This window comes from Sorex araneus, chromosome 2, assembly GCF_027595985.1.
Source record: "Sorex araneus isolate mSorAra2 chromosome 2, mSorAra2.pri, whole genome shotgun sequence".
NCBI lineage: Eukaryota > Metazoa > Chordata > Mammalia > Eulipotyphla > Soricidae > Sorex > Sorex araneus.
In genome coordinates, this window is record NC_073303.1 from 65,078,239 (window position 1) to 65,101,962 (window position 23,724).

Here is a 23,724-nt window from a genome sequence, read left to right on the forward strand (position 1 = left end):
TTCATACAAAATGACATTGTTAGAAATATTATGAGAAGTAAATTTACCATGACTGTATAAATGGATTACTAGCTGAGGAAAGGAGAAAGCAATACACACTGGATGGGATCCCGCCCTTACTCTTAGTAATCTGGAGTGCTGAACCCTCAGATGAGATTTTGTCCTTGAGTTAATCTCCTGAAGGAGAGGCTTTACCTCTCTTTGTTGTTATGACAGTGTTCAACCTCACCTTTGTGTATCCCCACCCTTCATGATTCCTATACAACTATCATGTAAGGGGGGAGGGGACTAAATTCTGAGAAGGGGATGCTAAGAAGGAGAAAGTCAAGACTAGACGCTGGGAAGGAGATGAAGATGAGACGCTGGGGCTAGATGCTGGGAATGAGAAAGTCGAGACTAGGTGCTGAAGACTAGATGCTGAGGACGAGATATTGCGGATGAGAAGGTGGACGACAAGACATTGAAGACGAGGAGGAGAACTAAGACTTTGGAGACATTGGGACTAGACGGAGAACCAGATGACGACGATGCCTGGAAGTAGAGGACTATGAGACTACATCAAGACGAGGAAGAAGATAAAACAAGGAGAGGACTTTGCGGTCTCCGAGGAGACTAGGATGATGAAACTCTGATGACTGGGACTACGACCAAAACGATGATTGAGACTGCGCTGTAAAGGGAGAGATAGGACTCCGCCGGGGAGGAGAGAGGAATAAACTGACTACCGACCAGCCCGGGGCCGGTTCCTATACCTCTGTTCTCTCCATTCGCCTGGCAACTCTTGGCCACCGCACGTGTGGGCCCATTGCACCACCCTTTCTTTTGGGAAAGTCACAATTAAGAATGATGTGGAGAACACTGCAGATGGGTTCTTCAACTGGCACATCTCATACAGATTCCCAATATTTTTTTATTTTATTGTGGCCTCACTCAGAGGTGCTTTGGGGATGGCGCAGGGGTCAGTCTGATGATTTTCCTACCGGTGTGAGCCAGATGGTTTGATACTCAGATACAATGATTCTTGAAGGTACCCGGGGCGACACCCTCCCGTGCTAGGGAGGAAAGCACTCGACCATGTGAGCTCATTCCTCCAGCCTCCAGATATTTTTGGCTATGCTTATGAGGGTTTTGAAATAACAGAGCTACATCAACTAAAGGATAACCAATGTATATAATTAGTCCTTTATCAGTACAATAAGTAACAACAGTGACTAAAATACTTCCCTCATATAGTCAAAATACTAATCTTAAGTTACATATTCATAGGTAAATGTGTAAAAACTAAACATTGTAAAGCACAGAAACAAGAAATAGTGTCTTAAGTCTAGTTCTTTTGATAGGCTTTCTAATACATATAATTATCAGTAATTTATTATAAAAACCTACATATACAATACTTGATCAAATCTTTAAAAATATAAACAGAATGAAAAGTGTAGAAAGAGACATTTCAAAGTCACAGAAGTTACTACTATTACAATATTTAATCATTTTTTACAATAGGTCTGGTGGTCCATTTTCAGTTAAGTTTGTTTTCTAAACTGTCACATTTCTTGCTGAATTTCACTTAGAGCACAGGCAAGTTGCTTAATTTTCATCTCCATTGCTTTTTTGTTCTTGCACGTTTCTTCCAGAAGTCCACGCATTTCGTCTTCCACTTGACAAACCTAAATCAACGTATGAGTTTTAAAACATTCACTTTTTTCCCCGTCTTCTTCCTTTCTTAGAGGGGCCTCCCCTACAATGCACTCGGGGCTCAGAGACCCATTCCTGATGAGACGTGGCCAACCAGGCCACAAGCTGATGCCACTGCCCAAGGATACAGTGGTGCTCGGAACCCGCAGCATGTGGCACTACCAAGGCCACACCCAGAACTGGGGGGTGGGGGTTGAGGGCCCCAACAGTGCTGAACTGGGGTAGTTGTCCCTAATTCCTGTGCTATCTCCCTGGCCCCCAACATTTACACTTCTCAAATTAAAATTATCCAAGTTTTATTCTCATGCCTATTCTAATTAATTCAGAATGGGTGGGTGTCCAAAGTGAGTGATGTCTGGGGGCCATACACTGCCAGGGATCAAAGTCAGTGGCTCATGCATGGAAGCATGCATGAGCACTGACCCTAAGTCCCTAGCCTTCAAAGATTCCATTCATTCAGCAATAATAATTTAATACTGCGTTATCAGGATAAATTTAATTACAGTACCTTTAAATTTGCAGTTTCAACACATTTCTTCTTCTCATTTGCTATCTGTGTTATTTCAGCCTGATGAGCTTCAATTATGGCATCGACTTGTTTCTTAAAGGCATCATCCATAATATGAAGTTTTTCTAATGCATCCCTCAAACACAAAATAAAGCCATATAGCTATCTATGCATATGAAAAGTAGGTTATTTTTCTACAGATAGAAAGATGGCAGTTTTTACTTCCATATCTGAATGGAAGCATAATTCCATGAAGCAGCAAAGGGCGATCTGCCGTGACTAAAGATATGTAATAGAATAGGTTATGGTATTGTCGGTGTCAGCTCATTACACATTTGCCTTTTGAAAATGAGAGTGCTCTGATTCTCATACATTTAGAATCCAAGGGTATGGTTTATAAACACCCTCACAAACAACTGTCACATTTTTCTTCTCTGCATGCATTTGCAGTGTGATCATTTGAATTATGTACATTATGGTAGGCTTACGTTTATGTTACTCTGATTTCCTTATACTAATGTTTAACACACAAAATCCTGTTACTAGCGACAAACATCAATTCCTGTATAGTAAACATGAACAAAAATTTTATTAGGAAAGTGAAGTACAAGATTTTCTAGCTATGGTATAACCCATAGTAATAAATTCAATATTCAGGTGACGGATAAAGTTAAATTGTTTCTTTGATTCTTAGTTGTTAACACTTAGTAAATATGACTAATATCATAATGCCTAAATCTCCACTACGAAATAGAATAATCCCCCATTTTTAGCCACCTCACAAAATTATCATTGAATTTAAAACTACACATGAAAGGGAAAAAATAATTTATACATTAAATAATTCAAAAGTAAATTATTTTTGCTAACAATAACTGCTTATTTTTTTAAAGATCCACTAAATTAGAAATCATATATAACAACCCAATTTAGTCATAAAGCATTAACAAAAAAGTTTGGGTCTTTACTATTGCTATTAATGGCAAAATAAGGCAATATAACAAACTGTTGGATATTGTTAGACCTTAAAATTTTTGTAAGGGTACACAGATGCTGGGGGCTACTCCTGCCACGTGACTGGGGGCTGGTTGTTTGAGGGCCTGGACTTGAACATCAGCACCACCCCCATCTCCCTCCCCACACCCAAAGAGAGAGAACAGCTGTAAGAAGTAACTGTTTCTTTCAGAATCGAATGCAGGGTTTCTTAACCTTTTTTGGACCATGGCACCCTCGTGACCTTTCTACTTCCTATGTCCCACCGCCCTACCCTACTAGTTGACTCCCTCATCTCTGCTAAGCCCTCCCTCATTTACCTGACTTTCACCTGTGGCCCTCTTAGACATCCTGGGGGCCCTTATTTGAGAAATGCTGATCTAAAGGACCCCTAAAAGCCAAGTTATGATTGGCAGGAGAGAAAATCACAACAGTTCCCAAGGCAAATTTCCTTTCTTGTAAGTAATTGAAAGTAAAGTGGAGTAGGGCCCATTATCAATGCAGGAGTCCCAGGCTGACCCTTCCTTGAACGACACGGTCCTTGAGCACAACTGGGAGTGTCCCCAAAACACTGTGTGTGGCCACCCATCCCAAATAAAATTTGAGGTTCTGTTAGATTTGGTCTAATAGGAACTTATCTCCATATGAGATTTTTGGGATCTCTATACTATATGCATATAGGAACTTACACATGAAATTATGAAACCTATTTTTCAAGACTGACTGCTTCCTGAATTTAGTCTAGTAATAGCATTTATAAGGTAAAAGCCTCATTTCCTTTACTTAATTTTATTAAATTCACACAGCATGCCCCCCAAGTACAGGCACATCTTTTCTTCCCTTCCTTTAGTCAGCTCTCGTTGGGCCCCTGGGCAGAATAATGGCTATCAACATCTGGGTCTTTGGAACTCCTCTGACCCTGACACCCCCCTCTAACCCTCACATAAAACACCCCAAAGAATCACTAGCTGCTTTCATTCAGCGTCTGAAAACAGTAATCACAGTAATAAAAACAAATACTCCGACAACAATTATTTTGTGTTGGGCACCATTAAAAATAATCAATTGTACTAAGTAACTTATTCAAGCTACATCTACATACACATATGCATATGTGCACACAAAAATACTCATACATAAGCTTGTATCAAATATTTATTTAGTCTATTTATTTAGTCTTCATCTTCTCGGAGAGCCCGGCAAGCTACCGAGAGTATTGAGCCCACCACGTGGGCTACCCGTGGCGTATTGGATATGCCAAATACAGTAACAATAAGTCTCACAATGAGAGACGTTACTGGTGCCCGCTCGAACAAATCGATGAGCAACGGGATGACAGTGACAATGATTTAGTCTTCATACCTTATAGGTAAGTAGGTAATAAAGTACCTGCAAATTACTACGTTGAATATATTATTAGCCCTGTTCTTTCTTCCTAAGAACTTTTTTGTGTGTTTTTGTGTCACACCTGGTGGTACTTAGGGCTTTGTCCTGACTCTGTTTGACGGATCTTGGAGGAGCTCAGGGAAGTGTACGCACTCCTGGGAATGGAACCCAGGCTGACTCATAGGAGGCAAGCAATCTCCCCCTGGACTGTCACTGCAGGCCTCTTTGGGGGTTGCACACCCGGTGATGCTAAGGCTCTGCACTCAGGAGTCACTGCCGCTGGTGCTCGAGGAACTAGCTGAGATGCCGGGGATCGAACCAGGGTCGGTGACAGGCAAGGCAAGAGCCCCGGCTGCTGCCCTCTTTATAAGCATTTCATCTATCCCAATTCAGTTTTTTTCCTTAATGATATCCCACTTATTTTAGCACTTACTTTTGTAGTTCAATACTCTTATCTCTTTCTGCTTTAAGTTTCTTTTCCTTATTTTCAAAATTTTCTTTCACTTCTTTTACTTGGATTTCAAGATGACTTAGAAGTTTTCCTTTTTCATGCCACTTCTGATTAAGTGTACTAATATGAGAATTAAAAAAAATAAAATTGATTATAGAAAACTATTAAAGGACAATTTATTTCTCAACAAGAAATACTGAATACCTGTAAGCTTTTCTAATATCGTCAAGTTCTATTTCCTTTAATTTCAACTGCTGTTTTAATTTATCTTTTCTTTCATCATGTCTTTGTAATTTCTCAAATACTATATCCAGTTGTGAAGACTTTTCATCAAGTTGTTCCTGAGTATATTTTTGTATCTCGCTGATCTTCTCTTGTAGCACTTTGATTTGTTGATCTCTTTCCTGTAAATTCTTTAAGAGAAAAATCAATACTTTATCCAAAATGTCTCATTTCCTACTTTATTAGACATAATCTAAAATTAATTAAAAATGACAGACAGAAAGATAAACTGAATGTTCAATCCTTAAGAAAGATTTACAGAACATTTTTATCATAAGACTCATCACCTTTGATTTCAGTACTATGATGATAATATTTTCATCTACTTATACCTTTAATTTCAGTAGAGAGTACCAAAAATGCAGAGCAAAAAATATTAATATAGCCTGACATTTCAAAATACCTTTTTCATTTTTTGTGGCAAAAAGAAAATTCTAGGTGCCTGATAAGGATATAGTAAAGACTGGTGTGCACTGTGCACATATGCCAAGAATTAAACTTCTCATTAAACTTCTATTTTGCTAAATACATGTTTTCTGCAGGGGAACAGCAAATGTCACATAAACATAAGCTTCCTTTTATTATCTCTCCTGTACTATGAATCAGGTTTCACCCTACATTTACATAATATAAGTCAGAGGGTAATAAAAGATCAAACCACCATTGATACTGTTAAATACTTGCAGGAATTAGGTCTCACATGCGTTATTTACTCCAGTGGAATCTGTTTGCTTATGCCCTCGTGAAGGCATGTCTGGATGTCTTGAACCTGCTACTTACCAATTAGTAACACAAGTCTCTGCAGTGAGAAAAGATGAAATTGGGTCTTGTTTCGACCCCGTTTGTTTCCCTGACCCCAACTTGCCTCTTTATTTTCCGTCTGGGAAGAAGACGAAAGCCAACAAATAAAATACCAGGCAAAGCTCATTTAAATGTGGCTTCATAAGTACTATAAAACTGTGGCCCGGGATTGTACCTGAGAAAGAATTTTTTTTTTTTTTTTTTTTTTGTTTTGCTTTTTGGGTCACACCCAGCAATGCACAGGGGTCACTCCTGGCTCATGCACTCAGGAATCACCCCTGGCGGTGCTCAGGGGACCATATGGGATGCTGGGATTTGAACCCGGGTCGGCCGCGTGCAAGGCAAACGCCCTACCCGCTGTGCTATCACTCCAGCCCCATGAGAAAGAATTTTAATGTCTAAAAATTCCTAGTAAATTTGTCACGTAGTCTTTCAGTTTGGACCAATATTTGCATAGAAGTCATGAATTAATTTTCTTCCCGTGATTCTCTGAAGTACTTAGTAAGGGTGTCAGTCTTGACATATATTATTAGGAATTCTCAAAAGCTATAAAGGATTCTGATGAAATCATATCAATGGAAAATAGTATTGCAGCATCACAGTGTTTTGATACATACATAATTAAGAGGTACAAAAGTAATGGAGAAGAAACAAAAAGAAAAGCGTGGGAGAAGCATGCACATGTATGTACATATACAGAGTATTTAAGCAGAAGTACAGACTTACTTGGAAATATTAAATATCAGGTCTTGCATATTAGTTATTACTCCTTTTAAGGTATTAGCTATGATAAATTTATAGCTTAAGACATACCTATCTCTATATGTTATGCACTTAGCTACAAACACCGCAAATGTGCATATCTTGAGGCTGATAAAAATCTTCTTTAAAAAATATAGTAAATTTTTAAAAAAATGTTGGGCTGACTTTGAAATTTGGTTTCTCAAATCAAAATCTAAACTGAAAAGTCAAAATCTGAGTTTTGACTCAAACGTGTCTTTCATTACAATTCCTTCCAAATCTCTGCTCAAAGACAAATAAAAAAACAATCCTACTGGGAAAGTAGTTAGATCTAAAACACTGTGCTGGGCATCATTCAACTCTTCCTGCTTTTACTGTAAACTCTGAGTTCATTGTGCAGCTGAAAGAGGAAGGACAGAAGAGATGGAAAGAGACAGAGACACAGGGTGAGGTTTGATGTGAAGTGAACACAGCAAATAGCAGGATTCTGCAATGTTCCCAGTTGAGACAGGGGACCCCACTGCTGTCCCTTGAGACAGGGGACCCCACTGAGGGAAAGTGGAACAGGAAGCTGAGAGGGCAGGGACCAAGACCTAAACCATCCACCTGTCATCTATTTCCCAGGGGCCTGGTCATCACTGCAGCCGGGCTCTTAGAAAACAGCAAAATCGAAAAGCCCAGAGCCCAGTAGAGTTCCTAGTCCAGCTGGGGCAAGAGACACACACATAGCTCAACCCGACTCCAGGCTGCCTGAGAGAAAGGAAGAATCATGTCCGGGAGAGGAGAGTGCAGTGGGCAGGGAATCTGCAGAGGTTTCCTGGCCTTCAGAAGAGTGTGTTCCCTGGAGAAGGGAAGGGACATGCTCAAGAAAGGAACACGCTTCGCAAAGGTCCTCAGTGGGGGGAAAGGGGTCTATCTGGTGAGGCATGCCTGGGACCCAGGCTGGGCTTGCTTGTACAAAAGTAAAAAACATTTGGAAGATGACTATGCAGCTACAGGGAAAGACGAAATCATGCAATCTACTGCACACGGATGGAACAGGAAGATACGTTAAATGAAGTAAGCCAGAAAAAGAAGACAAACACAGGATGTTCGCACTTGTATGTGGTATACAGAAGACCTGGACAAGAGAATGCAGGGCTTGAAAGGGAGGATGCCTAGAGCACCCTTGACCCCAGGGTACAGGGAGGACAAGACCAGAGAAGGAAAGAAATTGACGAGGGGAAGACAGAGCGGAAACAATGAAGAGCGAAATCAGGGAGATGCAGGCATGGGGGTGGTGTAAAGGAGTCGTGCAGTTCAGTATCCAAACCACGGAATCAACAACGCTGAAGACAGGAGAACCAAACTCCAACAGCCAACCTTAAAATGTGCCTGTCTAAGAGGCAGATGGAGCTGGGTGGGAGGGAGGGAATCCGGGAAGCTGGTTGGGGGAAGAAGAAACTGACAGTGGGGTTGGTGATGAACACGGTATGTGTAAAACACAAGAAGGAACAACTCTGTAACTTGTGGGGCTTTAACAAAAAAATAAATACATAACTTTGAAAAAAAAACCAAAATTAAAACACTGTACCAAGGCTGGAGATAGGACAGCAGGTAAGGCACTTGCCTTCCACATGGTAGCCAACCTTGGGTTCCATCCCTACACCCTCGGTGGTCCCCCAAGCCCTGCCAGGAGTAAGCTGTGTTCATCACTGGTGTGATCTAAAAAGAAAACAATAAGAACCAACTTCCCCCCCACCAGAAAAAAAAAAACAGAGCCAATAAAAACAAAAATTTAAATGCAGACACAAGTCTTTCTGTTTCATATTTAGAAAATAAAAAATACCTAACGTATTTTTTTCTTTGCCTTTTTGGGTCACACCTACCGATGCTCAGGGGTTACTCCTGGCTCTGCACTCAGGAGTCACTCCTGGCGGTGCTCGGGGGACCATATGGGATGCTGGGGATCCAACTGGGTCAGCAGTGTGCAGGGCAAACACCTTACCTGCTGTGCTATCGCTCTGGTCTCTAATGTATTTTAATTTAATTTAAGGCTAAATTTTAATTTCTCATGTGTATTCAATATGCCAAAAACAGTAACAACAAGTCTCACAATGGAAACGTTGCTGGTGCCCGCTCGAGCAAATAGATGAGCAACGGGACGACAGTGATAGTGACAGTGACAGATGTGTGTGAAGCAGAACAATTTTTATTCAAAGAAATTTAGAGAGATTCGGGGAGAGAAACAGATAAAGATAATTCTTTTGAGGCTAGATTTTTTTTTTTTTTTTTTTTTTTGCTTTTTGGGTCACACCCGGCAACGCACAGGGGTTACTCCTGGCTCATGCACTCAGGAATTACTCCTGGCGGTGCTCGAGGGACCATATGGGATGCTGGGAACCGAACCCGGGTCGGCCGCGTGCAAGGCAAATGCCCTACCCGCTGTGCTATTGCTCCAGCCCCCGAGGCTAGATTTTTAAAAGACACAAATTAACTGCTAAAAATTTTCCAAAATAATTTCAGAGCAGAGAGACATATTTGAAGTCCTGAGTATGCGGAAGTCAATCTCTAAGGACATAAGCAATACTCTGGATAAAAGATTATTTTCTGTATTTCAAGAAATTAAATTCTTAAGGAGTTTCTTTAAAATGACTAAGAAAAAAAGTATGTAGTTATAATTACTTTAAGGTAAGGAATTCCTAACTTTGTGGCTGAATATCCCACCAACAAGTTTCTTAGAGATACTTTTCTCAGTCACTTTTATCTTTTAAGAGAGAATTTTTTTTTAAAAAAAATTCAGATTTGATTCAGTGCTTAAGATATCTTAAGAACACTTTCTGGGGGACTTTTATGTAAAATACTCTGAAACAAGTGGTCCTGTCAGTGTTTTCTGGAAAGACAAGCCAGAAAAGAGGCTTAAGAAGAGGCTTGGAAATAAGAATTCTATTTATTTAATTTTTGGTTTGGGGGCCACACCCGGCAGTACTCAGGGCTTCCTTTTGGCTCTGCACTCAGGATTCACTGCTGGTGGGGCTGGAGGGACCATGGGGGGAGGGGAGCAGGGACTGGACTCGATCTGGCCATGTGCAAGGCAAGTGCTCTACCAGCTGCACTATTGCTCTGGCCCAGAAATAAAAATTAAAAAAAAAAAAAAAAAAGACATGATGGGCCAAACCTTGCAAGGCCGGCATTTTATTCTATGAACTAGCTCTCTGACCCCTTAAATGCATATTCATATACAGAAAAAATTAATTTAATTTTGATTCCTAACCCTTAAGCAACACTATTTTTAGTTACCTCAAAAGGCCATAATAATTTTTCCACACAATTTTGAGCAAACGTAATTTTTAAATTTACAAAGAGATGGCACTCTACTACTCTTAGGAGCAAAGGGAGCAAATATGAAAGGAACATGACAACACAATAGTTGGGAGTCACGGAGACAAAACTTGAGATGCACAAATTTTCAAACTGGTCATTTGGTTTTTCCTAAATGCTTACCTCTTTAAATTTCCCAATGGTTTCAGTTTGGTCATCTATGATTTTGCATTTAATTCTTAATGTATCAGTATCACGTTCACTTGCCTTTCGCAGAGAATCATTTTCTCTACGTAGATTTTCAATCTGAGCCTCTAACTTCCCACGGCTTTGCGCTAGAGAAGATCCTTAAAAAAAAAAAAAACAAACAAACCAGTAATAAACTTTAAAAAGACCCGAGAAGATTGGCATTTTACAATACATACTTGAAAAGTGCACAGTTACAAATTTGAAAGGCTATTGACATATCTATGCTCACCACTGTATTTAGTCCATACCCAAGATATGGAAGAAAACTCAAATGCCCAACTCCTAAGATCAAGGGGTCTCGGTATGCAAGTACACACAGAGAAATACTATGGAGCTCTAAAGACAAAAATCATGCAATTTGTAGCAACATAGTTGAAACTAGGGGATATATGTGCCCTGAAGTCACTCAGAAGGAAAGGGAGAGAAACAGAATTGCACTGAGAAGAAAACCACCACCACCAAAATCCCTAGCCCAGAGTAACTTCATAATCGGTGCCATAAGCTATTTCCTCCTCAGTTCCCAAGGGGCACTCCATTGTGTTTTGACAAACGCCTTCTGTATAGTGGCATCCTTACTGGTGTGTCCAGGCAGAGTTCAGACCTTCCTTTTCTCTCCAATATCCACGTCTGTTGTTTAAGAAGGGCCATTTTCCCCTTAAAAATCTGAGAACTTTACCTTGCAGTGCTAGCTCATGTCCCCATACTTTTCTTTCTGTCCTTAAACCATAAATTAGTGACTCCTTGGCAGATAGTTCAGAAATAAGCCGGGCTTTTTCTTGCTTGAGAACTTCTATTTGAATACTCTTTTGCTTATCCTCTTCAATCAATAATTCAAGGGTGTTGATTTGATTCTGTGTTAACCCAAAAGCATCGGGGAGAAAAGAAAGCAAAATACTTAATTAAGTGCATCTTTATTTTCAACCCTAGCATTATACAATGAGGGGAAAAAATCTTATTTAAATAAATATAAGGGCAAGATCGATAGCACAGTGGTAGGGCATTTGCCTTGCATGTGGCCGACCCAGGTTCGATTTCTCTGCCCCTCTCAGAGAGCCCAGCAAGTACCTAGAGTATACCATCCTCACGGCAGAGCCTAGCAAGCTGCCCGTGGAGTATTCAATATGCCAAAAAACAGTAACAACAAGTCTCACAAAGGAGAAGTTACTGGTGCCAGCTGGAGCAAATTGATGAACATCGGGAAGACAGTGCTACAGTGCCACACTGCTTGGGACCCTTTCAAGTTCTTCAAAATAATACTTTAGTATAAAAAATCATCTATGAAATATGGCTTAGGGGCCAGAGTGATAGTACAGTGGGTAGGGGCCAGGCACCCCATATGGTCTTCTGAACACTACCAGGAGTTATCCCTGAGTGGAGAGCCAGAAGTCACCCCTGAGCATCACTGGGTGTAGCCACCAAACAAACAAAACCAAAACAGAATAAAAAAACAAAAGAAAAGAAAGAAATTATGGCTTAGTATCCTGTGTTACTCTCCTATATTTTCTTACATAGGTCAAATATGCAACCATCATTTAAAGTTCATAATTGCATATTTCCCCAAGTCATCACCGTACATTAGAGAAAATACAGCAATTTTAAAGGAAATAGAATATTATAATATCTCACCTGTAAATTTGTTGTCGTTTCCTGTTTCAATTTGGAAACTTCTGCAAGTTTTGTTTTTTGTTCTTTCACAATGATGGTGAGATCTTTAATTAAAGAGGAAGACTCACTTTCTTTCTGCTGCGCCCAAACGAGAGCATGCTTGCTCTTCGCTAATTCTGTTGCAACATTTTCAAAACCAGCTTTAACCTGTATTTCAAAATTGCATTTTAAATAGCAGTTCTCCAAATGTTTAGAATGTTTTTTATTAAATGCATTTTTAACAGCTTAGTTCTTTCTTCTGTATGATCAGAACAGGATACAATTTTCACAGGGAGCGAGAAAGCACAGTGGGTAGGGCGCGTGCCTAGCATGGACAGGGCCTGGGTTTGATTCCTGGCACCACATGGCTCCCTGAGCATCTCTGGGTACAGCACTGCAGGTTCCCAGCATCCTGAGGTAGCCTGAGGAATCCCCAGGACCCTCAGATCTTGGCATTGAACCACTGACCCTGCTGGCTAAGAGCTGCCAATGGGGTCCTACTAGTTCCCTAGCCGGCTTGGGAGGTGCCCACCTCCCTCAAATATTTCACCTATTTTTTTCAGTCTACTCATTACTAGATGATGAAACAGACCCATGGAGGTTATATATTTCCCATAAGTCACCTAAGGAGTTGTGTCATATATATATATATTAAAAAAAAGTTCATAAATAACAAGCATTTCTGAGGGCTGGCTGTATCAGACAATGTTCTAGGTGCCAGAATGCCTTAATGAATGACACAGACTTAAATCTTAGCGTTTGTGATTAATTTAGATAAGAAGACAGTCTAAGTTTTGGGTGTTAGGCCAACACTTAAGTCAAGATGTTAAACAGGCAATTACCAGCATAAATACATTAAACCTCAAGGAAGGTAATAGTTTAGAGAGAGAGGAAGAGATCAGTTTTGTTGGTCCAACTCAAAAATCAATTTACTGATGACTTTCAGTGATGCTGGTAGTGGCAGTGCTGGATAAATAGAAAACAAACTTAAAAGCTTGACTGGAAGAAGTTAGAAAGAATTGGGGAAGTCAGAAAGAGGCAATACAAATTTTGAAAAGTTATGCTGCCAATTAATGCAGAGACAAGGCAGTAGCAGAGAATCTAGTAAAGAGAGAGAACTCATAACGTGTGTATATGCAGGACAGAATGATCTAGTAGGAGGGAAAATTGCTGATTAATTCAAGGGATGGTTTGCCGGAGCTACATCCTTAGGGGATAGAGGTGAGGTGGGCCCCTGAATCTCTGGTTTTAGGAATAAGATGTTCTTCTTGTCAAATTATTTGTTGTCTAGTCAGAGAGTAAACAGAAATTGCAGGACAGGCCGTAAAATCTGGGCTCCAAGAATTCTACACTGCAAACAATCGTACAACAAAAGCTGTCACAGAGAAGAAGGCAACACCTGCGTATGGATTGTTCTAATAAAATCTGAGTAACAGAAACAGGTAGTGAGTGAAATTGGCCCAGGGACTTCACTTTGCCAAGCCCTAGAAAAGAATTCCGCCTTCTCAGTTCTTCACCAAGTGTTCTCTTCAGCATCTATATCTGTTTTAGATAGTTCAACAGCAGAATGGCTAATATTTATGTGAAAAAACCAAGGCCCTATGAATTTGAGTAATATGCTTAAGAGCATAACGCTTAGCGTGCCAAAGAGCTAGATCTCAGTCAGCAGACCCCACTTGGCCCTGACTTAATGAGTTAAGATGCCAAATCCTTACGTCTTTAAATCTTCTGGCTTCAACGGTTAAAGCAATACGGAATTCATTTTCTAGATCTATATACTGCTGATTTAATGTTTCAATTTTCTCTTGGTAGTTTTTTATATCCTGCTCGTGCTTTCTCTCTTCTTTAGCCACTTCCTTGGCGACAGCTTCCTCAAACGCGGCTTCATTGAAAAACTGCCTCGCCTCAAGTTCTTTCCTGGAAGATACAAACAAAACCCCAGCATGCTATTCATCAGGAAAGAATAAATTTCAAGGCTTCTAAAGTGTTCTTAAATACTCAACATTCCTCATTGTTAATCTAAGATTAAATTCCTCAAATATGGAGACAGGGCAAAGTATGGCAGAGCAAGTGGAGGAATTCTATTTGAGTGTGACTTGAGTGGTGATGAGGATATGAGGAATATCACTGTGTCACTGTATGTATCACTGTCATCCCGTTGCTCATCAATTTGCTCGAGCGGGCACCAGTAACGTCTCCTTTGTGAGACTTGTTGTTACTGTTTTTGGCATATTGAATATGCCACGGGTAGCTTACCAGGCTCTGCCATGCCGGCGGGATACTCTTGGTAGCTTGCCAGGCTCTCCGAGAGGGACAAAGGAATCAAACCCGGGTTGGCCGCGTGCAAGGCAAATGCCCTACTCGCTGTGCTATCGCTCCAGCCCATGAGGAATATACCAAATCTTAACTCTACTGATAGTTCAGAATCATTCTGGAACTTCCAAAATTCTTTACGCACATGAGCTGCTCCACTTTCTTCTACTACTTGGATACTTTCTATCTTCTACTTTGCTCAGTCTGTGACATACACTAAATCCGGCTCTATTGGTATTGGTGCCTGGCCGATAAAAGAATAAAGTGAAAAAATTTTCACTAATATTTTCATTGGGGGTGTTTCTTTTAATCTAATAACTATGAATTCCTTAAGATTCCCCCACTATTTTTCTTAGAAAAATATAATACAAAATCCTTCATTTACAATTTTGGCTTCTTTCAACTATAGTAAAAAGTGAAAAGATCTATTTATAAAGAAAATTAAAGTGCAAAAGTCATTATTTTTGTGATCTTATTCATTTTATTCATTTTATCTCTAGAGCTGTCCTGCCCCTACAGAATGACCACTTTACCCAAAGCATGAAATTATTCATTTATATAAGAACAAAAATAAAACAGGTTTGGGAACACATATAATTCTTCTATGGTAATCTACAATTCAACTGGCAGGGCAGTAAGTGGGTACAATGAAATTTATTTCAGTTATTGACTCTACAGAACACGGTCGATAACCATAAAACTATAACCCCATTACCTACAAAGTTTGAAATGTCTTTCATCCTTCTTTCCTTCCCTTCCTGTCACTCCTTCCTCCCTCCCCCCACCCCACGGACCTACAAAATTTGAAGTTTTTATTTTCTTTTCCTTCAGTCCTGACACTCTTACCTCCCTCCCTCCCTCCCTCCCTCCCTCCCTCCCTCCCTCCCTCCCTCCCTCCCTCCCTCCTTCCCTCCCTCTCTCCCTTCCTCCCTCCCTCCTTCTCCTTCTCCTCTCTCACTCTCTTCTCCATTTTGTGTTTGGGCCACACCTGGCAGTGCTCAGGGCTAACTTCTGGCTCTGTGCTCAAATGGGTCCACTGCATGCAAGGCAAGTGCCTCACCCCTGCACTAGCTCTCTGGCCCTGGACTTTCTTCCTTTGTCTTAAAAAGACATTGCAATGGTTTACCATTGGTTTACAATACTATACTATAAAATTCGGATGCAGTAATCACACTTCTGTAATTGTACATGCTTTCCTGCACCCATCAATGACCGATCTCATATTCTTTCTCCTCCTTCCTAATCTATTTAGTTTGGCAATGCATTTCCTTCAAGGACAGAAGCTTTATTATTTGTTGCTCCCTCAATCTGGAACTCTACGATTGATGTACACAGAATTTCAAAGTAGAAAACAAGGGCAAATTGGCCATGAAATAAAAATAGTTCAGAGACAAAATACATCAGATTTCTAGGAACTGAAATGACTGAATCCCAAACACATAGGTTAAAAAAAAGAAAAAAACAAATCCTAGCTTTTCGGGAGAGTGAGACAGTGCAGCAGGCTGGCCCTGCACACGGTTGATCCCTGTTAGGAGCCCAGAACACACACAGTTTCCGGAGTCTCACCCAGAGCGACCCGGAGCAGTCAGGCATAAGCCCTGAGCACTGGCAGTTGTGACCTGAGACCTTTGTCCCTAGACATCCTAGCCCTTGAGTACTACTGGCATCAATCAGTGGTTTTATACACTTTTAAAAATGAATTCAAATGTGCACACAAACACAGTAAATGTAAGCGGTGTCAGGAATTACCGCTGCTCAGTCATTGTCCTGTTTCAGGGATGGGCCCAAGGGAAGAACCCAGTAGCATTCTAGATTTGAGCACCAGGATTTCCCTGACCAAACTCCCCTTTACCTGTATTCTTGCTCCTTCAGGGCAATGAGATCGTGAAGCTTTTGCACTTGCTCTTTTTCTTGGTGCAGGGAAGACCTAAGCAAGTTTATTTCTCTATCTGCAGCGGCAGCTTTCACCTCCACCTCTTGGATGAGTCTCATCTGAGAAAAGAACGTACACAGGTAGAGTATAATTTTGCTATTATTATTATTATTATTTTTTTGGCTTGGGGACCAGACTGGTTGGTGTTCAGGCCTCCTGTTTGGCTCTGCGCTCAGGGGTCGCACCTGCAGGGGCTCGGGAACCCGCTGGGTGCTGGGGAGAGAGCCCTGGTTGGTCGCATACAAGGCACCCTGCCTGCTGTACTATCGCTCCAGCCCCAAACTCTTATGATTTATTTCCTTTTGTTTGGGGGGAAACACCTGGTGGTGCTCAGGGCTTACTCCTGGCTCTGTCCTTAGGGAAAACTCTTTGCAGGACTCAGTGGTCCACATGGAATGCTGGGGAATGAATCCAGGACATGCACCACCCACTGAGCCATCTCTCCGGCCCCTAGAGCATTTTCAAATGTATTTTTTGGCCTCCTGAGTGGTGCACAGGAGGTCTGGAGGCCCCTCTGGGGATGCTCAGCCCATGAGGCTGGTGAGGACGTGGTGCTGCTCGAGCACTGCAGTACTTGGTGTGACCCAGGCCATCCAGGTGGTGCTCAGGTGACATTCAGAGACCACCAGGGGCTGGCTTCAGGACACGCCTGCACGTGCTCCATCTGCTTTCATATCTCCCAAATGCAAAGATTCCATTTAGAGAAGAACTCGTCTTCTTTTTTAAAATGATAACCCTTCCCCGCAGTGTATTCTTCTATAAAATAGAATTTTGTGATTAAATCATTAGATCGAACTTAATTTCTTTTTCTTTTGAGGAGGGGTTGGCTATAACGTACTGGAGTTCAAGCGTCTGCTTTGCCTCTGGCTAGCCTCGGGGTGAGCACCAGTGCTGCTCCCTGGGATGACTCCTGAGCACAAGGACAGGACAGCTGGGGGAGAGGGGGTGATATCTGGGTGTGGCTCCAAATGCCAAGCCCTCTCCCCGCCCCCCACCAGCAGTTTTCTGCCATCAACAATGTTACGGAGTAGAGTCAGCACACACTAGAATAGACGGTGGCGTGGCATCACTGACCTTAATGATCATTTCCATTCACGACGGAGAAATGTGAAAATAGCTCCAAGGACCTTCAAAGGCTCTTTGAGAATCTGGCTTTCTCAGAATTAAAGACTTGGGGTATTTCTAGTCACTGCTTGAATTCAGAAGTAACTGCACACGTTTATGTTTGCATATAGTCTAACAGTGGTGTGTGTGTGTGTGCGCGTGCGTGTGTGTGTATGTGCTCGAGTGCTTGCATGCACACGTGTTTTAAATCAATTTTTTGTTGTTGTTGTTGTTAGCTTGTTTTTTGGGCCACACACAGTGATAGTCAGGGGTAACTCCTGGTTTTGCACTTAGGAACCACACCTGGCAGGCTCGGGGAACCATAGGGAACGCCAGGGACAGAACCCAGGTCGGCGGTGTGCAAGGCAAGCTCCCTCCTCACTATATTAGCTCTCTGGCCCCAGCACCCTCTGCTGTTTTTAGGATGCGTTGCTTCAGGACGGAAGGTAGAACACGGACTCACGCCCGCCTGAAGGGGCGTTACCTGGGCCGCTTGCTGCTGCCCCCTTTGCCTCTCCATCTTCTCTAGTGACTTTTCCATGGTTCTTAGGTGTTCAATGTGATCGTCTTGCTGATTCCTTGCTTTAATCAGTTCAATAGTTAGCTTTTTAATTTCATTTTGAAGTTTGTGAACCATCATTTCGAGTTGTGCTTTGGCACTTCTCTCTTTGAAAATGATTTCCTTTAGCCTAAAGCAGAAATCAAATGTGGTTTTATAAGCTGATTATACATGCAAAATGAATAAAACTTGTCGTCAGCATTAAAGGCTAGGACAGAATTATATTATGTCCCTTCCCACAAACTAATATTACACCAAGAAATAAAATGTTTCATATAAATTAATGAAATTTCATCTTTTAAAAAAATGTTATGTGCTATGGTTTACAATCCTATCAATGGCAGGTTTCATGCATAAAACATTCCAGCACCGCACCTCCCTCCAGGACAGCCTGTTTCCTTCCGACGATGACCCCCTGTCTCCCCATCCTATCAATCTCCGGTCAAATGAAACCTAATCTTACGTGAACTCTATTGTTCACCTAACAGTAAAACTTTATAGAGATACTTTACTTGTTTCATGTTGTGCTAGGTGTGGGACCAAAAATCAACAAAATGGATAAGATACAGGGTGTGCCTTCAAGGAATCTCAATATCTAGCATTCTTGTCCTTTATATAAACTGCCACTTTACAGAAAAACCTCAATCCTAGCCTGTCACTGTCATCCCGTTGCTCATCGATTTGTTCAAGCGGGCACCAGTAACGTCTCTCATTGAGAGACTTATTGTTACTGTTTTTGGCATATCCAATACGTACGGGTAGCTTGTCAGGCTCTGCCGAGCGGGCTTGATACTCTCGGTAGCTTGCCGGGCTCTCCGAGAGGGGCGGAGGAATCGAACACAGGTTGGCCACGTGAAAGGCAAACGCCCAACCGCTGTGCTATCGCTCCAGCCCTAGGCTGAGGCCTCAAATAAACGCTCCCTGACTCCTCCACCGATGTAACAGCTAAGACAGAACTACATCTTCAAGATGACACCATACTCCTTCCAGCCTTGCTAATTACTTTTAATTGCTAATTACTAAATAATTGCTAATTACTACAGGATTTCAGTTCTAATTTGGATATTCTTTTTGTTTTTTTTGCTTTTTTGGGGGGGTCACACCTGGTGATGCACTGGGGTTACTCATGGCTTTGCATGCAGGAATTACTCCTGGTGGTGCTTGGGGACCATATGGGATACCAGGAATCGAACCTGGGTCAGCTGAGTGCCAGGTAAACTCCCTACCCGCTGTGCTATTGTTCCAGCCTCTAATTTGGATATTTTTTTAATCCGGTTTGTTTATATCAGGTTTAGAGACATTTACACTCACCTTTCTGTGGTAAGTAGGGCCAAGCTATGAATACCTTTTTTTTGATTTACATGTTTATGAAGTTCGTCAATATAATCCCGAAGTTTCTTCTCAGCTTGTTCGGCTTTCCATCTCTTTTCTCTCTCTTGATCCAGTTGTTCAACCAGTGCCTGAACAAAAACCAAACAACAGTGTTATGGGAATTTAGAAGGGGTACCTGAGCTCTCACGCCTCATCTGTAATACGGAATCTCTTTCTAAGGTCATTGGTGAGAATTCAACAGTTTCATGAAAGTCAGGTGCTGCAGAATGGTTCATGCTGCAAAACAACCACGCTAGTGACTATCATAATTTTAAAAAATACTAAGGTCTCTAAACATAAGGGGGAGGAAAACGATAGCATGGAAAACGTGAAATGCTTTAAAAGCAGCTGGGGCTGGAAAGATAGTTCAGTGTGCAAGGTGCTAGCCTTCAAGCAGTTAACCAGGGTTCGATCTCCAGCCCCTGAGCAGTGCTAGGAGTGATCCCTGAGTGCAGAGCCAGGAGTAAACCCTGAGCACAGTTGGGCTGTGGTTTGAAAACCAAACATAAATAAAATAAATTGCATTTCTGGAGGAACAGTGCACAACTCAATAAAAAGTGATCAGCACCTCATGACAAGTTAATTGAAAACAGAAAATAAGGTATACTACGAATTCTTAAACAGCTCTTCCTATAAAAGACATGAGGGTTCATGCTGAAATTATACCTGTCTGGTGAGTGCATATAAAGGTGGAGTCTCTGAAAAGACGCAGAGACGTCCTTAGGTAACTAAGGGGTCTGAGACGCAAGAAGTGAAAAACCATGGATTCATGAAATAATGATCTGAAAACAGAGGGCTGTTTCCTCCTCAAGGAAGCGTGGAACATGTTTACGGGGAGCAGGTGCAGGGGTGGGGAACGGGGGAGACTGGAGGTTGGAAATGGACACTGGGGAGAGGATGGATGCTGAAACATTATATGTCTGAAATCCAACCATGAACAACGTTGTAATTGTGTACCTCGCAGAGATTAAATTATAAATTAATTTTTAAAACAGCAAAAAAAGCAAAAAAAGTGACAAATAACCTTATGTAAATCTGATCTCAAATAAATGTGCAATATCCATCTTCCACAAGACCATGACAAATGATTTCATTGAAATCTTATCTAAAATAAGTGTTATTCCTTTTTTTTTTCTCTTTTTTTGGTCATACCCAGGGATGCACAGGGGTTACTTCTGGCTTTGCACTCAGGAATTACTCCTGGCGTTGCTCAGGGGACCATATGGGATGCTGGGAATCAAACCCGGGTCGGCTGCGTGCAAGGCAACACCTCTGTATTATCACTCCAGCCCACTGTTATTCTTATTACTTTGAAAGTTACCAATATTACACAAAGTTTAAAAATCAGGGATGGTAAGATAAACTCAATCTTATCAACTCAATAAAACCACATCTGATTGTTTGTTTATAAAAACAAGCATTTTTTTTTTTGAGACCAACTTTGTACACTCCTAAAAAACTAAGATTCTTTGTTGTTTTCTAAATCTAATCATACCCGGTAAGTGCTGCTTTCAGAGTCATTTCTTTCTACTTTACACAGTTCATTCTTTGGCTCTTCTGATTCTTCTAGTACACTTGTGCTCACTATAGATGTTCTTACATGTAAATCTTTTAAAAGCGGTTGCTTGATTCTACGACAGCTGTAAAGAATAAAACATAGGCAATAGCCCAAAGAAATGCACAATATTTGTAGTATTTTTCATAACTTTGGTAATTACCAGTATTACAGAAAGGTTTTCCATATACATATATATGTGTGTGTGTGTGTGTGCGTATATATGTGTGTGTATATATATATACATATACATATACATATACTGACCCAATTTTACCCAGAAACCCCCAAAAGTAAAATCTTTAACTTTTAAAAAGGAAAATTATCACCATAAGGGAACTTTAAGGGACAAGCCAGTATTATTAATTTCAATGTGCCTTAAGTTGTTCTAAAACTAAAACAAATACCTCATAAAAGTGCTGCTACTTTTACTGTGGTGCTTAAGAGACTGAATGCTCCTGGCATAATAAGGGATTTTTGATCTTCGAGGAATTCTTCTGCTGCATTCTTTTTTTTCATAGTCACTTTCAGAAGTAAAATCCGGATGTCTTTTTGGTCTGATATCTTTCTTGGGAACATCATTTGCTAATGAGTCAGAAGCCTAGAATGAAAAAGACCAACAAAGCTTCTGAACTCAGTATGAAAGATTAAAATTAGAAATTGCCTAAAAATTTTTATGACTTTTCACAAGCTCAGGAGTTTATAAATGAAGTGTGGTTGGTATTAAAGATAAGAGATTCAGCCCTTGGCCAGTACAAGTCAAGACTTTTCCTACAAAATTGACTCTGGAGACAACAATCTTGAATTTTCTCGGACAATCTAACCCCCTCCCACCACAACTATTTAGAGGATGAAGAAAGTGAATAAAAGCTAACTTAGTAGGGAGCAGTATCTTGGAATAGATCAGAAGACCAGGGTATGGTATTTTGCTTTTATTTACTTTTTTTCCTTTGAGGGCACACGATTCATTTGCATGCTAGAGACTTAAAACTCATGTAGAAACACTCGAGGCAATGTCTAGCTAGTATTATTGGTGTGATAGCTGTAACAGTTCCTGATTATTAGCATCCCACAAAACCACAACCATTCCTGGAGCATTTTCCACTCCCGTTCCACTTTCTACATGCACCCCATTCTGCGGGTGAAAAAGGAATATTAAAATTGCCGAGTTTCTAAGTCAAACTGACATTTGACTAACAGGCCCTGTGATCAACCTTACATTCATTCAGAGTGGAGTGGAGATACAAAAATCTCCTTCTTTCTGGGAGTTTCTGTGTTCCAGAAGACAACGTTATTGCTATGGTCAAACACCACAGTAATGCTAAAGGAAAAGTGAAAGAAGCAAAGAGCACTAAGTTCTGGGAACTGCATTCATCCATAGAGTTCAAAGATTCTGAAAACCTGAGAACCATAAACAGAAGTTAAGAGGGATTACAAGAGACAAATTTGATGAGGGTTTGCTGGATACAGAAACTGAAGCAGGGACTATGTAAACTAATCTGGGATTCAGCTGAGTTCCTGAAGTAATTCTGGTCACTGAACAAGTGAAGGGACAGCAGAAGTCATGAGTGATTCACATTTCTTCTATGCAAATAAACACTGAACCAAAAAAAAAGTTACTTACTCGGGGATGAAATCAAAGATGGGTGGGTAGAAAGAATGTGAAAATGTGAAGTACAGCAGAAAAAAGGAAACTGCATAACCAAGATTTATAGGACATGAAGAGGCCAGAGTGAGAGTATAGCTGGACACAGGTCCCAGCCTCACCGCCGCTGCCACCCCAGGTGGTCCCCCGAATCCGCCAGGGGAGCACAGAACCAGGAGTAAGCCCCGGGAAGAGTTGGGAATGGCCCCCAAACCAAAGAAAAACAAAAAAGCAATCATTGCTTAGAATCATAGGAAAATAGTTATTTCAGTGGTTAGGTGATAAAGTCGGATGATTTACTGTCTGATAATTCATCTCACTCTGAAAACTCTTCTCATAATTTACTTTTTCTGGTTCAGAAGATGGACACTCAGACATGAGAGATGTCAAAGCAGCATCTGTTTCTGTACTTGCGAACTGATCCACAGGAGCGACCTCACTGATGGACGGTGAGACCCTGGGCACACTGATGATCTACAACACAGAAACACACGGAAACCTTTCCACGTGTACTTGTCTGTTATTAAAATTTGCAATCTATTCGAAATAAGCAAAAAGTCCCCCTACCTCATCTTCACTTATGTTTAGAGGAGAATCTGAAGAAACTAAGTTATCCAAAAGACCATCTAAGCACTGCAGGCGTGATAAATTTATTTTTGACATATTGATTGGTTCACCAAATATGTTCTTGCAATCTAGGATTCTAAGCTGTGGCAAGGCCTGAAGCAGAATTTCTCTGTACCCTTGGAAACAAATGATACAGAATGAAAAGCCAAACACCGGGGAAAAAAAGTGGGGCAGGGGACAGGGATAGATTATTCATAGGTAAATTTATCAACTACCAGATATATCATCTGAATTGTAAAATTAGTCCTGAAATGCAATAAACTTCTAAGAAGAGTTATTCTTCTTCAGTTAATCAGTGCATAAGTTATTAAACACAAAATAAACACACATCCCCTTCCTTGTCAACCATTCAAAATAAAGGTCAGAAAGTTAAAAAAAATCATTTCTGTACTTATCTTTTCAAAAATGTCTATTCTATAAATGCTTATTATTTTAGACAGAAAGTCAATTGTATCTTTGATATGTAATATGATTAGAATATGTATTAACTGGGGTGGGTTCCTCTGCTGGTTCCTTCATGCGTGAGGCTCGTCCAAGCATGTGGAGAGTGGCCTTGAGCATGGCTGT

General features: G+C 40.9%; 1 protein-coding gene across 6 annotated transcripts in view; it reads right to left on the minus strand.

The window, feature by feature from the left end:
- Window positions 1–1,152: 1,152 nt before the first annotated feature.
- LRRCC1 (leucine rich repeat and coiled-coil centrosomal protein 1) overlaps window positions 1,153–23,724 on the minus strand; it is a 31,057-nt gene continuing 8,485 nt past the window's right edge. For 4 of the 6 annotated variants that reach the window (XM_055129248.1, XM_055129246.1, XM_055129245.1 and 1 more), the window contains 13 exons: window positions 21,293–21,486; window positions 20,826–20,970; window positions 19,271–19,419; window positions 17,885–18,089; window positions 16,216–16,355; window positions 13,766–13,967; window positions 12,033–12,218; window positions 11,083–11,257; window positions 10,341–10,504; window positions 5,238–5,446; window positions 5,016–5,153; window positions 2,204–2,339; window positions 1,153–1,667 (listed from right to left, as the gene is read on the minus strand). In XM_055129248.1, coding sequence (XP_054985223.1) covers window positions 1,545–1,667; window positions 2,204–2,339; window positions 5,016–5,153; window positions 5,238–5,446; window positions 10,341–10,504; window positions 11,083–11,257; window positions 12,033–12,218; window positions 13,766–13,967; window positions 16,216–16,355; window positions 17,885–18,089; window positions 19,271–19,419; window positions 20,826–20,970; window positions 21,293–21,297 — 1,977 coding nt within the window. In that variant the 5' untranslated portion in view covers window positions 21,298–21,486 and the 3' untranslated portion in view covers window positions 1,153–1,544. Of the gene's footprint in view, window positions 1,668–2,203; window positions 2,340–5,015; window positions 5,154–5,237; window positions 5,447–10,340; window positions 10,505–11,082; window positions 11,258–12,032; window positions 12,219–13,765; window positions 13,968–16,215; window positions 16,356–17,884; window positions 18,090–19,270; window positions 19,420–20,825; window positions 20,971–21,292; window positions 21,487–22,830; window positions 23,005–23,097; window positions 23,274–23,724 lie in introns of all 6 variants that reach the window. The other 2 variants (XM_055129244.1, XM_055129242.1) reach the window with 2 other exon arrangements.